Below are 18,805 nucleotides of genomic sequence, written 5' to 3' on the forward strand. Positions count from 1 at the left end.
CCTGAAGTGTTTGTAAAAGTCTTATTTATATTTTTAAGAATTATATTTTTGAGAATTATAGACTACATTATATATGTTCATTCAGTTGGTATATGCCAAAGAAAATAGGAAGAAACATCCCTGTTTTAGTTACTATTGTATTGCTGTGAAGAAACACCATGACAAGCAACTTATAAATGGAAGCTTCGATTTTTGCCGGACTTGCAATTTCAGAAAGTTAGTCTGTAAGCATGAAGGAAGCGTGATTGCGCCAGGCAGGAATGGTGCTGGAGCTGGAGCTGAGATCTTATTTCCTGATCCACAGGCAGAGAGCTCAGTGTAAAAGGAATTAAATATTCTAGCTAACCTGTATAAAAGACACACAATCCAGATAATTTATATACAAGCTGGAAGCCTGGATTGGCCAGGCTTTGGAGCTATTTTAATTTACATCCCAGCCAAATGTCCCTTGTTACTTGCAGTTTCTCCTGGCCATGTGCTCATGATCTATCTCTTCTCATGGCAGCTTTCTCCTCCCTTGGTCTCCTTTTCTTTCTTGGTTCCCCTTTTCTCTGCCTACACGCACACGCACACGCACACCCCAGGTAGTGAAAAACCTGCCTGCTTCTATCTATTGCCCAGTCATAGGCTTTAGCCTTTCATTGACTAGTTAACTTGGGGAGCAAGGTTACATAGCATCATTTGGTGCACATGAGGATCTCATCATTGGGGGGCAACCAGATCTTGGGGACCAGTATTTAACATTTGAATAGAAGCAGCATCAGACCAATCTCCTATTGACTGGCCCTAACATGTATTTAGGAAATACTAGTCACATACCTTCTAATCCCTCCCAAAACCGTTTCACCAACTAGGGTTCAAGTATTCAATATATGAGCCTATTAGGGGCATTCTTATTTAAACTGCCATATTCTATTCCCTGGACCCATATGTAGGCTTGTAGCCATTATCATAATGCAAAATTCATTCAGTCCAACTGTAAAAGTCCCCATATTCCTTTAGAGTCCCAATACTGTTTAAAAGTCTGAAGACTATTCTGAGACTCAAGCCAGTCTCTTTTTTTTTCCATTTTTAATTAGGTATTTAGCTCATTTAAATTTCCAATGCTATACCAAAAGTCCCCCATACCCACCCACCCCCACTCCCCTACTCACCCACTCCCCCTTTTTGGCCCTAGCATTCCCCTGTACTGGGGCATATAAAGTTTGCGTGTCCAATGGGCCTCTCTTTCCAGAGATGGCCAACTAGGCCATCTTTTGATACATATGCAGCTAGAGTCAAGAGCTCTGGGGTACTGGTTAGTTCATAATGTTGTTCCACCTATAGGGTTGCAGATCCCTTTAGCTCCTTGGGTACTTTCTCTAGCTCCTCCATTGGGAGCCCTGTGATCCATCCATTAGCTGACTGTGAGCATCCACTTCTGTGTTTGCTAGGCCCCAGCATAGTCTCACAAGAGACAGCTACATCTGGGTCCTTTCGATAGAATCTTGCTAGTGTATGCAAAGGTGTCAGCGTTTGGATGCTGATTATGGGGTGGATCCCTGGATATGGCAGTCTCTACATGGTCCATCCTTTCGTCTCAGCTCCAAACTTTGTCTCTGTAACTCCTTCCATGGGTGTTTTGTTCCCACTTCTAAGGAGGGGCATAGTGTCTACACTTCAGTCTTCATTTTTCTTGAGTTTCATGTGTTTAGCAAGTTGTATCTTATATCTTGGGTATCCTGTAACACCCTATAAAGTCAAAAGTCAGGTTATAGCCGGGCGTGGTGGCGCACGCCTTTGATCCCAGCACTCAGAGACAGGCAGATTCCTGAGTTCAAGGCCAGCCTGGTTTACAAAGTGAGTTCCAGGACAGCCAGGGTTATACAGAGAAACCCTTTCTCAAAAAAACAAAAAACAAAAAAATCAACCTAACAAACAAACAAAAAAAGTCAGGTTATATGCTTTGAACATACAGTACACAGAAAATACCATTACCATTCTAAATGGGAGGAAAGGGCGTGTATTGAGGAAATACTGGACCAAAGCTGACTGAAACCCAGCAGGGTAAACTCCAAATCCTGTAACTCTGTCTGACATCAGAGAGCTTATTAGGTACTAGCTCTTCAGGCTCCCACTCTGTCCAGCTTTGCTGAATGAAACGCACCTCTCTTGGGCTGTTTCCACACCCTGTCTGCTCTTCCTGGTAAGTTTCCTATGGCTCTGGCATCTACAACATCTTGAGATCTCTGATGCAATTCAGGCTATGCCTTCAAAGATCTCATGATGGCTTGTCCAGGACTCCATGCAGGGACTCCCCTGCCTCATGCCTTAGCAGCTTTCCTTAACTTCCAAAGGAGATTCCACAATCTCTTTACTGCTGTATCCTTTATAACTAAAGCCAGAACCACAAGGCTGAAGCTGCCAAGTTCTACTTCCTTGGGATATAATCTGTCTCCTCCTTGAATTACATTTGCATAAGCTCATTGTTGCTCTTTAAAAACAGATAATTCCTTAAGCCTGTTATTAGCCAGGAGGGGTCTCTCCCTGAGGGCGCCCCTCACTTTATACCATTTGTCTTTCTTTAAACTCCTCAGATCCTTGAGCACAAGGTTTGGCTCCAACAGTGCATTCTCTTGAGCTCTTTTTCTCCTTAAACTTGTATGGTTTTTTTATTTCTTTTTTTGCCCCACTTGCTCTTTTTCATTGTAAATGTGCATAAGATTACTAGGTTAGCATGGAATCTGCTCTGTCAATATTAGTCTATACTTTTCAGTTTTACTTGGGGCAGATTTTTAGGACAAGGCAAAAGACATCCACTTTCTTTGCTAAAATATCACAAGAATGGTCTCTATCTAGTCACTAATACAATTTTGCTCTGAAACCTGGAGATGGGCCTCCAAAGCAAATTGCTCGAAGCAATACAATCTTCCACACTTCTACCTGGCTTGTCCGTCCATTAAGTCCTGCCTGCAGCATTCAGCTGCTTTCCTTCCTTCCTAATTTAATTTTATTTTTTTAACATATTCACTTTATATCCCACACATTGCACCCTTCCCAGGGCAACACACACACACACACACACAGTTCTTCCCCCATGTCCCTCTGCCCTTCTCTTTTAAGTGGATGGTGGCGCCCCTGGGTATCCCCGCTACCCTGGTACTTCAAGTCTGTGCAAGGATAGGGAAATTTCTCTCCCACTGAGGCCAGACAAGGCAGCCCAGCTAGTAGAGCATATCCCACAGACAGGCAACAACTTTAGGAATAGCTTCTGCACCAGTTGTTTGAGACCCACATGAAGGTCAAGCTGTATATCTGCTACAGATGAGCAGGGAGGCCTAGGTCCAGCCCCTGTATCTTCTTTTGTTGGTGGTTCAGACTCTAAGAGCCCCAAGGGTCCTGGTTGACTTTGTTGGTCTTCCTGTGGAGTTCCTAATCCCGTTGGGGCCTGCAATCCTTCTTCCTATTCTTCCATAAGAGTCCCCAAGCTCCATCCACTGTTTAGCTGTGGGTATCTTGTATCTGTCTGAGTCAGCTGCTGGGTGGAGCCTCTCATAGGGCAACCATGCTCCTGCCTGCAAGCATAACAGTATCATTAATAGTGCTAGGGATTGGTACTTGCCCATGAGATGGGTCTCAAGTTGGGCCAGTTTTGGTTAGGCTCAGTCTCTGCACCATCCCCGGTCCCTGCATTTCTTGTAGACAGGATAAATTTTAGGTTGAAAGTTTTGTGGGTGGGTTGGTATCTCTATTGCTTCTCTGGGGTTTCTGCCTATTAGTTGCTTTTCTAATCCAAAGTCCCAAATTCCACATTCCACCAACAGCGTGGTCAGGCAGGCCAGTTACTGCAGTGAGCTACTCCCTGCTACCAACTATGTTTTAATTACTGTTTTGTTGCTATGAAGAGATGCCATGACCAAGTCAACTTATAAAAGAAAGCATTTATTTGAAGGCTTGCTTACAGTTTCAGAGGGTTAGCTCATGATCATCGTGGTAGAGAGACCTTGCAGCAGGCAGGCATGGTGACTGGAGTAGAAACGGAGTTTACACCTTGATCCACGTACAGTAGGCAGAGATCTCCAGACTGAGCCTAGAATGTGTTTTGGAAACTTCAAAGCCCATCCCTTGCGGCTACCTTCTCCCAAAAGCCCACACGTCCTGATTCTTCCTTTAAAAGCCCACCAATTAGGGACCAAACATTCAAAATTATGAGCCTATGGGGGCCACTCTCATTTAAGCCACCACAATTCCCAAGTTAATATAGGAAATTTGATCATTGAAAGAAAGGAAAGAAGGAAGGACATGGGGCTGGAGAGAGATGGCTCAAAAGTACTTGCTGCTCTTCCAGAGCATTTATGTTTGGCTCCCAGCACCTACATCTGAGACAGTTCAGAACTGCTTATAACTCCAGCTTCTGAGGATCCAGCACCTTCTGGCCTCCACAGTTACCTGAACATACAAGGTGTTAACACACAGATGGACACATCCACAAAAGTGAAAAATACTTTAAAAGGTGAAAGAAGATACAAATGGCAACTTGTGGTCTAATTTGCATAATTTAATATTGCTATTATTTCTGGTCTATCTAAAATGTGCTGTGTATCTAATACAGTGCCTTCATATTCCTAATGACATTTCTGTGCAGAAATAGAAAATCTACCCAATGTTTATTTGTAGCCTGAAGAGACTTCATTACCAAAACAATCTTTAAAATCATGCTTATCCAAAACCATATAATTAATTACTTAACATGGATGAGAATCTAGCTGGTGTGTCTGGCCATGAGCTACATGTACTTGAAGATAGCTATGAATGTGGCCCAACACCAAATAGTAAACTTACTTCAAACACATTCTGAGATTTCTTTTGTGGCTTTGTCTTTAACTCATAAGTGGTACCTTTGTAGATGACTGACAGTATCATGATGTCAAAAAGTTGGGCACTGTCTTAGGGTTTTACTGCTGTGATCAGACACCATGACCAAGGTAACTCTTATAAGGACATTTAATTGGGGCTGGTTTACAGGTTCAGAGGTTCAATCCATTATCATCAAGGCAGGCATGGTACAGGAGCTGCCGAGAGTTCTACATCCTCATCTGAAGGCTGCTAGGAGAATACTGGCTTCCAGGCAGCTAGGATGATGGTCTTAAAGCCCACACCCACAGTGACACACCTACTCCAACAGGGCCACACCTTCTAATAGGGCCATTCCCTGGGCTGAGCATATACAAACCATCACAGGCATCCAGGAAGGAAATACCTAAGGTCATCATGAAAACTTGGCAAAATGTTCACAGCATTCATCCTGGCAGTCACTTATTAGGTGTAACTCTACTTTTCAGGCAGTAAAAGAAACAGACAAATTCAACATTATGAAGATTGGCAGGTTTGCTGCATTAAAACACTTCATAGAGCAAAAAAGAACTTGTAGTTGGGAAAATGTTTTCATTTTCTAATAATACCCATTTTATACAGAGAATTTCTAAGACCTAACTACAATATTAAAAACAGTTCAGCAATGGACAAAGGACTTAATGATGATTTTAAGTAGTCTTGAAGGTCAGTGTGTAAGGAGACAAGCTTAGAGCCACAGTTGTAGTTACCACAGTTGAAAGGAGGGAGAAATGCTGTGCTGCTGGTTAACGCATACGGAGTTTCCGTTTCACACGATGAAGTGTCTGGAGTTTGTTGGTACAACAATGTGTGTGTGTGTGTGTGTGTGTATTGAATTGTGCACTTAAAAACATTCATCTTGATTCATATTTCAAAACAGGAATAAACCCACAAACACATGCTAGAGCAAAAGACTTATTTTATTGTATTACTGATATAAAATATTTAAGAGTAAATGAAAAGAGGTTAACATTCTATGCAGTTGTGTATCTGCTGTTAACAAGACCCTATTTAAGTACTGTGGGAAAGGTCAGATGGGAAATGCTGAGATCAACACTATGTAACAAGAAATAAAAGAAATAGATTGCTATTCTTCAGCCTGAGTACACAGGGGAGAAATTGTAGGAGGACAAAATCAAAGTGGTTAGAAACCTGTGCATCAGTCTGTCTCCCAGTCCCCTCGATGAGGATTTTTTTATTCTACCTGTGTAGAGCTTATGGATGGATGAGATACTCAAGGTGGACAAAAAATACTGGTCTTTAAGAGCTTTCGTTTCCTTCATTGACTTGACAGTAGCAATTTGTGACAGTACGTAAGTATGAAGCAGCAGCAGCAGGAGACCCTTGGGATTCTGAACTCTGTGCAGGCCTTGGGTATCAGAATCAGGGTATTACAGCACTTAGCTTGAGATCTGAGGGTCAGGGCCTGCACGGGCTTTTCTTTGTCCTTAGAGTATTTTACCAGCTCTGACTCTCCCTTACCCCTTCCCTTTTGTCTTTCCCTCATTGCCTCAACCCTTTCATTTCCTATTCTTTTCCTGCCCAGTTGCACCTCAGCTGTTGAACTGGTCCCTTGTCAGTCTGCCAGGACTTCCAATACTTTCCAAGCCTTTGTCTAAGAGTCTGGAGTCCATCACCAGGATACCTGGAGGAAATGTTAGAGATGGGCACATGAATCTGGAATTGAATCCCAGATCCTTTTCTAAGCAGTGTTGTGACTCTGAACACAGTGTATAAAGTCCAGTCATACAGTGAGGATAGCAAAGGAGTTAGGAACAACACTCACTGTCCAAAGGAGCCCTACCTCTTTGCCTTTACTGTTGCTTTTCCCATTGTATGATTTTCAGTGATGCTTTCTGGAGTAAATGTGTTAAAACATACTATTTAAAAAGATGTTTGGAGTTTTTTAATTATGTGAGGGTGGGGTATGGCATGTTAGTGCGGTGTCACTGAAAGCCAGAATAAGGTGTTTAGTTCCTGAAGTTGGAGTTAGGATGGTTGTTGACTACTGAAGCATCTGTCCAGCCACTCATATCCATTCTCTCTTAAGATACAGCATCTTGCTTCCTATAAGGTTTGTCTTCTTATAACATGGGTCCCAGACTGATGGATGTTGCAGTTCAGCTGCTTGGGCTTTTTAGAATTTCCATTTCAGAAAAAGTCCTATATTTTGATGTTAATATTTTTGTATTTTCTCTTTTCCCTTAATTTAAATCATGACTAGGTAATTTTTGACACCATATGGAAATGTTTGCCTTTTTCTTTGCTGTATTGCTTGATAGTGATCATTAATAGGAAAAATTATTTAAAGAAAATGCTTTACAATTTTAAATTCAATATTTAGTATATTTATATGCCACTTTTAGGGCTTAGATGATTTAATGATGCAAAATGATAGTTAAATTTATCTTCCATATAGTTAAACTATCAAACTGGCCTAGTAACTTTAAGATAAGTAAGTTTGTAGACAGTTCTACTATTTTATTAAGTTCATAGCTTTGAACTGTGTGATTTAATTATAATATTCTGAAATCTAAAAATCCCAAGCACATAGGATAAAGGAATTAGTCTAAAGGTTAAGATAGTTCTTTGACCAGTAGTAACCCCTGTCAGCTTTCCAGGCATACAATCTGAGTAGTATGCTAATGGCTCCCTCTACTGGACAGAAGAGCAGTTTCAGTTTGTTTGTTTTTTTAATTTTTTTGTTTGGAGGTTTTCGTTTTTGATTTGTTTTTGTCATTGTTTTTCTGTTTTCTTTTTGTAAGGATTGAATGTTTAAATATAATGTAGGCATAATCTCATTACTGTGATATTTAGAGAGAAACCATGTCTTATATATGATATTTGTAACTTGTAATGTATCCCTAGCCAGCTGTCATTTTAAACTCTGGCAAAGTTGAGAAAGAAGAGGTTTGTGTTGCAGGACAGTGAAAGGGGGACTTTTTTTTTTTTAACTGATTCACTTTACATTCCATTCACTGCCTGCCTCCTTGGCACCCCTTCCAACAATACTCACCCCCTTTCCCTTTTCCGAGCAGATAGGGCCCCCTAAGGATCACCCTACCCTGACACATCAAGTGTCTGCAAGGCTAGGCGCGTCCTCTCCCACTGAGGCCAGACAAGGCAGCCCAGCTCAAAGAACGTATCCCACAGACAGGCAACAGCTTTAGGGATAGCCTCTGCTCCAGTTGTTCAAGATCCACCCAAAGTCCAAGCTGCACATCTGCTACATATATGTGGGAGGCCTAGGTCCAGCCCATGTATGCTCTTTGGTTGGTGATTCAAACTCTGAGAGCCCCAAGGGTCCAGGTTAGTTGACTCTGTTGGGCTCCTGTGGAGTCCTGTCCCCTTTGGTCTGCCATCCTTCCCCTGCTCTTCCGTAAGAGATCCCAAGCTCCATCCACTGTTGGCTGTGGGTCTCTGCATCTGTCCAAGTCAGCCGCTGTGTGGAGCCTCTCAGAGCAGCCATGCTAGGCTCCTGCCTGCAGGCATAACAGTATCATTAATAGTGTTAGGGAGTGGTGCTTGCCCATGGGATGGGTCTTAAGTTGGGCTGGTTATTGGTTGGCCAGTCCCTCAGTCTCTGCTCATCCCCTGTGCCTATATTTCTTGTAGACAGGATAAATTTTGGGTTGAAATTTTTGTGGGTAGGTTGGTGTCTGTATTGCTCCACTGGGGTTCCTGCAAGGCTGCAGGAGGTAACCTCTTCAGGTTCCATAGCCCCAATGAGAGGGGGACTCTTTTTTTTTTCCTTTGTATTGAGTCTTTGTGAATTTCACACCATGTCCCCCAATTGCTCTCATCTCCCGGTCCCTCCATGTCCACCCTCTGCCTTGCAGCCTCCCCTGAAAGGGCTGGGAGGTGTCCTAAAGCAAATATTGGGAAAGGAAAGGAAAGGAAAGGAAAGGAAAGGAAAGGAAAGGCCTCCCTTTTGTAACTGGTTATATCTGGGTAGAACTGGGGATTTTCACAATACTCATAGGTAGGTGATTAAAGGTTGTGAGTTCAGCTTCTTTCCTGTGGGAGAATGAGAGAGATGGAAAGACCAGCATTCCTTTCAAGGATTAGCCCTAAAGCAGCACCAGTGAGCGGAACACTGTGTTGTTATAGTGACTGTAATTTCTCCCCATTTTCTTCTACCTCTACCATACTCTTCCCTCAAAAAAAAAAGCAGATATTTCAAATTCAAATTAATGTTGCTTTGATTGTTGTACGCAAAATTACTATTCATTTAGAATTTTTACTTGTCTAACAAAGGTTTTCTTTTCATATTGGCATCTTTGGTAGATTTGACTTGAAAGAAATAGAAAATCAATTTAGAGCACTATGTTTATGTATTAAAGTGGCTGTCTAGCTATTCCTTTAATATGTGACTGTTCTTGATATTTTATTCTACAGCTCTCATTTTTGTTAAAACTATTGCAATTAACAGATCTAGAACAACAAATCTTCATTATTTATATTGAGTAACAATGAAATTAGGATTTGTTCGTTTACTAGACTGATTTTCATAATTTATCATGGAATTTATTTTAGGGAAGTTATTAAAGACAAATACTCTAATCATAATGAACATCCATGTGTTATTCATGATTTAACATATATTACACCAGTATTGTAGTAGAATCTGGTTTTATCATGTCCTTGTCATAAGATGGTATTGCCTGTTTTAAGATACTGGAGCTTGGAGAAAGAGAAGCTCTAGAAGCTGTAGTGTGAGAAACCTTTAGTAAAGCTTTTCCTTGTTTGATAACAAGGCCTTCAAAAGCCTCACTACCATTTACTTCTCTGCCCGAGACTTCTGGGTGTGAGCAAAAACCGAGAAGAGTGGATTCATTTGCATTTCAAGGCCACATTGTTGAATTTTGAATATTTTTAAAATGTCTATAATTTGTATCTTTAAAATTGGACTGTAAATTGTAGAGAGCTGTTTTATTTAATTTCTGCTTAGAAATGACTCTCATAGATATCTGCGATACTTAATTTCTGAAAGTCTTTAGATTTTGTTGTCTGTTAACAGATTTTCTTATTTCTAATTTCAGTCTTCGGCAATTACCAAACCCATTCTAGTAAAATGTAGAAATACTAAACTTACAAGTTAGTATTCTTGTGAAAACAGAAGAAAAAACTCAAACAGCCTTAAGGGCAAGTGGAACACCTACCTGTAGGATTTATATTCTACCAGTGGATATCATTAAGAGATAAGAAGCCTTACTCTGTCAGCTCCATGATTGCTGTAATTACAGGTTCCTTTTGGTGTGATCCTGTGATACTCAAATGGACTTACAGGCTTATTTATATTCTCTAATTTTTTACTGATTTTAGTTTATTTGCAGTTTGCATTTTGATAAACACCCTTAAATTTTTCTTGTACCTTTTTATAGTCCTCACTTATGTATACTGTCACATATGTTATACTCTGTACCCTGACATCCCCTCTCATCGTAGTTTTGCTGTCTGTACATGTGTGTGTTTGTGTTGTTGCTGTTTTATAGCAAGACCCTGTCTCAGTGAAAAGGAGGGATACAGAAGGTAGAGGAAACAGGGAGCGAAAGGGAGGGAAAAGAAACTTAGTGATTACGATACATAATCTAGCTTTTGTTTCTTTGCTTTTAGTATTAGTGTTTGAAAAGGCTATATGATTTTCCTCGGTTCAAATAAAGTACAGTAATTTAAATACAAATACTTGTTTAAAGCCATAATAGGTATAATGTGATATTCTATTGTTTAAAACCATAATAGGTATAATGTGATATTCTACCAAAAGATACAATACAGAGTCTTGGATTTCTACAACAAAAATATTTGATTTGCTGTAATTTATTTTATTATTAGTTTTATTTATCCTATTTTATGGGTATTTACCTGCATATAATTATATGCACCACTTGCATGCCTAGTGGCCATGGAGACCAGAAGAGGGAATTGGATCCCCTAAGACTGAAGTTACAAAGGGTTTTAAGGTGCCATGTGAGTGCTGAGAATCAAACCCTGGGTCCTCTGCAAAAGCAACAAATGCTCTTAACCACTGAGCCAACTCTCCAGACCTGAGTCCTGTAATCAGATCCAAAAGCTTTGGCTTCAGGAACTTGGAAACTTTTCCATAGATGATTGCTTTGATGATATTACTAGCATTTGGTTGAGAATAGCATGTAAAATGGATGTTATGACAGGTATCCAGCTCATTAAAAAGAAAACAAATTTATTATGACAATGCTGGATCTATGCACAAACACCCAGGAGTCCAAGTTACCTTCTATGACTAGCAAAGATGAACTCTTCTTTGTGTCATGAGCTTTCAAGGTAACTAAAGAAGGGAACATTTACAGTTGGCTTTCAGAAAGATTTAAGTCAAGTAGCAATTTTTAAATATAAGCTATTAAAATTTTATGCTAAATCTACAATTACAATAAGCATTGTTGAAATACAGAGAGACAAGGGCTCGAGAGCTCATCAGGTAAGAGCACAGTCTGCCCTTCCAGAGGACCTGAGGTCACTCCAACACCCATCCGCAACACACACCCCAGCTACACACACACACACTTAAAAAATAATGCAAAATCTTTTTAGGAAGAAAATACAGATAAACTGGGATTATAGGTCAAGTTTCAGTGTAGCATTATATTTAAGCTTCAATGACTGTAGAGGGAGATCACTGACTTTCCTCTAAAGAACAAAAGTACATTTACAGTATTCCTCCTACAGCTCTGACATTTTCATCTTCATTGAAGCCCTTCCCCAGTTTCTGCTCAGCACCATTCTGTTTCCTTGTGAGTTTGACCACTATTGATCCTATTGTTAAATAACTTGTTTAGCTTGTTAGTGCAAACATGAAGCATTCTAAATTACTGTGTCAACAGAGACTTGAAAGGCAATTTTTGCATCAGTGGGTTGGCTATTTCTTATATAAATCCAAATTGGTAATTGCTGTTATAATAACCTTACTGATTTTTTTCACCCTCTTAAATATTTCTATTTAATATTTTTAATGTAGACTTTACTTTTACTTTTTTAGACTGAATCGGGATATGGATCTGAGTCCAGCTTGCGTAGACATGGCTCAATGGTGTCACTGGTGTCTGGAGCGAGTGGCTATTCTGCTACGTCCACCTCTTCTTTCAAGGTTTGTGATCACAGTGCTTTAAGGAGATGTCATGTGAGGATTGTGAGGATTGGACACTGTGAGCACACTGATGGCTTTTATTTTTGTTTGTGTGTGCGTGTCTTTATGGCTTTGTGTGTGTGTCCCTGCACACACATGCATCCGGATACACGTCTGCATGCATATTGCAGAGAACAATTAGTAGGAATCAGTCCTCTCCTTTCACCATTTGGTCCCAGGAGTTAACCTCCAGTTGTCGGGCTTGGCAGTAAGCATTTTGATCCTCTGAGCCATCTATCCAGTCCTTGATAGGTTTTTTTAGGTTTGTTTTTTAGAAGAACTTTTCTATAATGTAATTTATTTGAAGTTGTTATAAAATAAGGGATGAAATCATGGTGCATACAAATAGAAAATGAACACGTTAGATTTACCTTCATTCATTAATGACGTAAGACATGACTTTACAGCTTGGTTCAAAGGAGAATCTGGAGAAGATTAAAATGATTTGCTGATGTAGAACTGACCAGCATCCACAGATTAATAATCAATGCCTTAAGAATTTGGCTCGGTGGCAGAGCACTTGGCTAGCTTGCAAACGTCCCGGGGTTAACCACCGCACTGCAAAAGTAATCAATGCTTCTGCACCTAGCACAGCTTGTTTGCATCTCTTGAGACAAAAGTCACATAACACTATTGATTTCCTATTCAAAGGCTTGTTAGATAACTCATATACAATGGCAAGGACAGACTTAGGTGGTCTGACTTCATCTTCTCCTCAGGGTTTCCCTGTCAACACTCGTCAATACTACTAAATTACATCCAGTAATAATGAATTTGTCCATTTCAAGGTCTGTCTATGTCTCTCCACAGTGTTTTAGCAGATTATCAGGCAGTATTCCTTTCCTATTATTTATGGGTTTGTCAGTTTCAAAGCCCTCTTCAAGCCTGTTCCTAGGAGCAGTACCTTGAACTTTATAGCCCTAGTTATCCCATTCCCTCCATGCATGGGCGTCAGCCTAAAAGGTGAGCAGACGTCACAGGGCCAACAGCCCGGATTCGGTTAACTTTACTCATACACCCGCTCTTTGTGCTTTGCAGAAAGGCCACAGTTTACGTGAGAAACTGGCTGAAATGGAGACATTTCGGGACATCCTGTGCCGGCAGGTTGATACTCTCCAGAAGTACTTTGATGTCTGTGCTGACGCTGTCTCCAAGGATGAGCTTCAGAGGGATAAAGGTTAATTCAGCTCTTACCACTATTCTTACTTAGAGAATGAGTAGATCTAAAGCCTCTAAATCTTAATGAGTAATGTCTTTAAGTCATAAAGGTAATTATAAGGACTTTTGTCAGAAACTACTAGTATAACGGATTTCAGTGTCCATGTGACTTGAGTACTTTAGTAACATACTAATTCATTTCTCACTATCCATACCAGATGCCATTTAAATGGCACTCTATTGTTGCAAGTAAAAACTTGGTAATATTGAGCACCTCACGTTATTTCTAAATAATTTACCCCAGGAGGTCTGTTAGAAGATCATCCAGATGTTAAATCAGTCATGTGATTAATTTCTCATACTTTTTTCTCTTGTTTCTCTTTCCATTTCTCTCTTTAATTTAGCTCTCTTGCTATCTTTCCCTTCCCCCTTCCTCTTTATGCCTTTTTTCCATAGAAAAAGTAAAAAATAGAAAGAAAGAGAGAAAGAAAGAAGTTACATATTCTTTAAAAAATAACGTAATAGGTTCTTACTTTAAAGGAAAAATATGTTATCTTCCATTAGCTTTTTTTTTTCCTTTTGTTTTTTTTCAAACTGTAAATGTGTAGCCCAGGCTGTCCTGGAACTCACTCTGTAGACCAGGCTGGCCTGGAACCCACAGAGATCCACCTGCCTCCCCCTCTGAGTGCTGAGATACAAGGCATGCCCCACCACCACCCAGCTCAATTGGCTTGTAATGTGAGGCTTATAGTTATTTCCCCTCTGTTAGTGCTGAAGATATTGTCGAAGTTAACACATGTTCAGCTGTTCTCTTAATCCATCGAGGTGAGAATGAGCTCTCAGTATTAGCAGCTAGCACTGCGCTCACCCCTAGTGTAAGTGCATTGCAGGGCATGGCTGCATTTCTTGGCCTTTTTCCCCTTCTGTGTTAACATTTTATAATTTTATTTTTTCTCCTTTGTTCATCTTTTAGCTATAACTGTTTTTTTTTAATTGCTACTTTAGGGCTTATGGCTTATGTATATAACTTACCACAAGTCTGCCTTCAAAGTAATACTATAATAACACTTCATGTACAATATCCAAAGCTTCTAGTAGTGTATTTCCTTTTTGCTCCACTACTGAGGCAAGACTGTTCTGAATTTCTAGCCAGCTCCCTTTGAGGTTTCTCACTCTGCACTGTAGGAATAAGTAACTTTCCTTACCCTCCCAGTAAGAACTGGGTACCACTCCCTGGAATCTTTTTCAGGATTGTCCCTGCTGTTAGTACCATTTCTCTCTTAAATACTCAAAACACCTGCTGATTTCTGGTGGTTTCCATGTGGTCCTGCCCCTGCTATTTATCTCCCTGTGGAAACCATTGTGTGTTGTCTCAGCTGCATCTCATCTCAGCAGTCTACCAGGTTTTCTGGCTTTAATGCACAGGCAACTGGAGAAGTCATAGAGCTCATATCATTTGTTTCCACCTCTTTAGGATCACTCTTTTTTACTGTTATCTAGTATCCAGTGTCCATTGTCTTGTAGATTCTGCCCATGTTTTAGAATAGAATTTATGGTAAAGAATAAATTCAGTCCCTGTAATTCACCTAGCCAGGAGCAGAAATTTTGTCCATTAGCTACAGCCCCACCCCATCTTTATATGTATGTGTGTGTGTGTATGTATATATGTGTATATATATATATATATATATATGCACACACTTTTTTTTTTTTTTTTTTGGTTTTTCGAGACAGGGTTTCTCTGTATAGCCCTGGCTGTCCTGGAACTCACTTTGTAGACCAGGCTGGCCTTGAACTCAGAAATCCGCCTGCCTCTGCCTCCCGAGTGCTGGGATTAAAGGCATGCGCCACCACGCCCGGCTTCCATCTTTATATTTTAAATAGCTCACTGAGGGAGCCTGTCTCAAAAGATACTATAGAGAATGATTGCCCTTCTCAAGCACACAGGCTCAATAATAGAGTATTGTTTAGCATGAGTGAGGCATTAGGTTCAAGTCCTATGCCTGAAATTTTTTCTCATATTAATGCCTTCTATGAAGAGCATTATTGCAAGTGTGCCATTAATGGGTTTAAAATATTATTTGTGACTATTGAGAAGGGTGTTGTGTCCCTAATTTCTTTCTCAGCCTGTTTATTCTTTGTGTAGAGAAAGGCCATTGACTTGTTTGAATTAATTTTATATCCAGCTACTTCACCAAAGCTGTTTATCAGGTTTAGGAGTTCTCTGGTGGGATTTTTTTTTTGTTGTAGGGAGACCTAGCTAGAGAGGTAGATAATAAACTGTTAATTTTCATTGATAAGATTTTTTTTAAATATAGGGAGATTCAAAACCACCCTGGTAAATGAGGTAAAGATCTTAAAAGGTACTTTCAGATACCTTCCAGTCATCCTTATAACATTTGCCTGAGAACTAATACAAGAATGGTTTCATTGTGACTTCAATAGCTAGCATAAATCACTGTTCTCTGAGAGCAAATATGCAAGGTAAATTAATGTGAAAAAAAGTTCCAGATTTCACTTATTTGGTAACATATATATTTGTCTAAAGCCAACATAAAACCTAAAATTTTTCTCATATTAATGCCTTCTATGAAGAGCATTATTGCAAGTGTGCCATTAATGGGTTTCTTAATAAATTATCAACAAGGAGATAAAAATAAATAAAATAAATAAAATCTGAGAGCATATTTAATTTTGGTACAAAAGTATATTGAACACTTGGAAGGATAGAAAGGAAAAAATGTTAGATAATATCATTCCGCTGCATAGAAATCAGTACACAATGTTACACAAAGTAGCAGCTTGTGATTTGAAAATGTAGCAAAATTTTTATGTACAAATAAAGGTATTTTTCATTCTCATTCTTACCCTTGGTCAAGAAAGATTAAAACAATCTCTTTCTCTGAAATGTAGAGCCAAAAGTATTCCTGCAGTAAAGAAATTTGTAAGATAGTAATAGTGTAGAAAGAGATTCCTTCTGTAGAAAAGCCCTCAAAATATAAATCAGGGTGCCATAGTGTGGGTTATATTGCTGTGAAGAGACACCGTGGCCATGACAACTCTTATAAAGGAAACCATTTCCCTGCAAATACAGAAATAGTAGATTCAAGAATTTCCAGGGGCTAGAAAAAGTCTCTTTCATTTTACAGTTGTCAGTTCTTCTAGGCCTCTTCAAATTTTTTATTTTGGTTTTATCTGCATATATATGAAGGTATGTGGGCACACGCGTCCCATCTACTACCATATGGGATCGTAGGATTGAACTCTTGTAGTCAGGCCTGATGGTAAGTGCTTTTACTTTGCTAGACCATTCTAGGACTATTAGAGAGTCATAAAATGACCCTAGTGAAAGTAGAAAGAGATAAGAAGGCTTAATAGTAACCATCAATTCCACTAATGACAATACATTTTTAAAGTAATATATTTAATAACATTCTACAACATAGTTACAAAGTGTATCTTGAGAACCAGTGAAAACACAGAAGATGGATAAGTGCTTATGCTTGGTTGAATGTAAGAATAAACCAATTCTTATTGTAATGTCTTTAAATATTTTTATTTAGTCGTAGAAGATGATGAAGATGACTTCCCTACAACTCGTTCTGATGGAGACTTTTTGCACAATACCAATGGTAATAAAGAAAAATGTAAGTAATAACTTTTCTCCCTCTATTGAATGAAGTATACTTTGTAAAGTTGCTATATGTCAAAAAATAATTTCTAACTAATTTTCAAAAGCAATGGAACTCCTGAAATTTTAAGTTAAAATATCTTTGAAGAAAAGTTACAAAGGTAAAATACATATGCTGATATCATGTTAATAATGGTTTGCTCTCTACTTAAGGCTGGTTCTAAATGCCAAATATTAATCTCATTTCATTAGTATTGTCAAAGTTAGTTGTTAGTACTAAAAGAATTTTATTCTTAGCTAGAAAGTACTGTTGGGGATTTGATTTCAGTGTTTCATTTGAGAGTAATTTCTCTGTGTTTAGTATACTCTTCTACACTTGATAAATTGGTGTTGAAAGTATTTGATGAGTTATTAGGAAACTTCTTGAAGAATCACAAATTTTTTATTAATATGAACTATAAATTGTATACTCTTCTTGACATCTACCTAAAAAATCTAAAGTAGATTTCTACTTTTTTAAGATGAATGAAAGTTTTGTGAAATTTTAAGTATTTATTTTTGTTGAAATTATAAAGGATATAAAGTAGAAATCTAGCAGAAACATTTCATTGTTTTTTAAGCTGTGTTTTCATGTAATCTTCTGTTTCATACTAGAGCATCCCATTATTGATGCTAAAATTAACTGCTTTTCTCTTTCCGCATTTCCCTTCTTTCTTCCTTATTTCTTACTTCATTTTAACTCCTTTCTTCCTTACAGTGTACTTCCCCATCCTTGTGCAAAATTCTAACTTAATATTGAAACTTACTATAAAAGTTGTCTTTATAGGACCTCTAGACTGAGGATGGCCCCAATAAATTGAGTACTCCCTAATCTCTAATTTTGAAAAATGCCTTAGTGGCCTGCCTGTGAATATATTTTCATTGAGATTTCTGCTTCTCAATGATTTTAGCTTATGTCATAAAACTATCCAGCAAGGCTCTTTTCGTAAAGCCCTTGCTCCATAAGCCTGGGGACTTGCTTGATCCTCAGCGCCCTGCTAAAAGCACGGCACAGCAGTTTGTCCCTGTGATCCTAGCGCTTGGGGGGGGGGGGTGCAGACATCCCTGTGCATGTTGATCACACAGTCATGTGTGCTCTAGGTTCAGTGGCCTTGTCCTAAAAACTAAGGTAGGAAACAACTGAAGAAGACAGTCAGCATTGAACTCTGGCCTCTACATGCACCCATATGTACACATATTATACACACAAACTTATCCACACAGAGAAATGAATTAAGTAGAATTCTATGTAGTTATCATTGAGCTCTGACTGTCACTCTCCAAGAAGTCTGATACCATAGTTTACATACTGGAAAATGCAGCCTCACCCTTCCTTGTACTTTCCTAGAACTCTTATCTAACACACAGAACTTTCTGACATAAAATCAGAACACAACTCTGGTAGAACTGACTAGCCGGGCAGGAGAGATGCTCAGCGGTTAAGAACACTGACTGCTCTTTCAGAGGTCCTGAGTTCAATTCCCAGCAACCACATGGTAGCTCACAACTATCTGTAATGAAATCTGATGCCTTCTTCTGGTGTGGCTAAAGACAGCAACAGTGTACTTACATAAAATAAATCTTTAAAAAAAAAAAAAGGGACTGAATAGTCATAGAAAAATCACTCTATAAGTAGAGCTATGGGGATACTACCAGCAGAAAGCTCTAGCAGATCACCCTTGAAGTCCACTAGCTAAAAGAGTATGATCTATACAAAGAAACTTTTAGGAGTATAGCTCAGGGCAGAGCACTTGTCTTTGTCTAGTATGCTAAGGCCCTAGATTTAAGTGCCAAATTGCAAAAAAATAAAAAATTTAAATTATATGTATTCCAAATGTTGCCCTCCCTTTCCTGATCCCCCCTCCTAGAGTTTTTCACCCCATCTCCCATCCCCTTTGCCTCTGAGAGGGTGTTCCATCCCCACCACAACCTCCTTTCCAATC

General features: G+C 39.2%; 1 protein-coding gene across 3 annotated transcripts in view; it reads left to right on the forward strand.

Annotated features, from left to right (window-relative positions):
• Cert1 (ceramide transporter 1) overlaps positions 1-18,805 on the forward strand; it is a 97,459-nt gene that overhangs the window by 43,609 nt on the left and 35,045 nt on the right. For all 3 annotated transcript variants that reach the window (XM_030247385.1, NM_023420.2, NM_001164222.1), the window contains 3 exons: positions 11,888-11,995; positions 13,073-13,211; positions 16,756-16,839. In XM_030247385.1, coding sequence (XP_030103245.1) covers positions 11,936-11,995; positions 13,073-13,211; positions 16,756-16,839 — 283 coding nt within the window. In that variant the 5' untranslated portion in view covers positions 11,888-11,935. The remainder of the gene's footprint in view (positions 1-11,887; positions 11,996-13,072; positions 13,212-16,755; positions 16,840-18,805) is intronic.

This window comes from Mus musculus, chromosome 13 (genome assembly GCF_000001635.26).
Source record: "Mus musculus strain C57BL/6J chromosome 13, GRCm38.p6 C57BL/6J".
Lineage (NCBI taxonomy): Eukaryota > Metazoa > Chordata > Mammalia > Rodentia > Muridae > Mus > Mus musculus.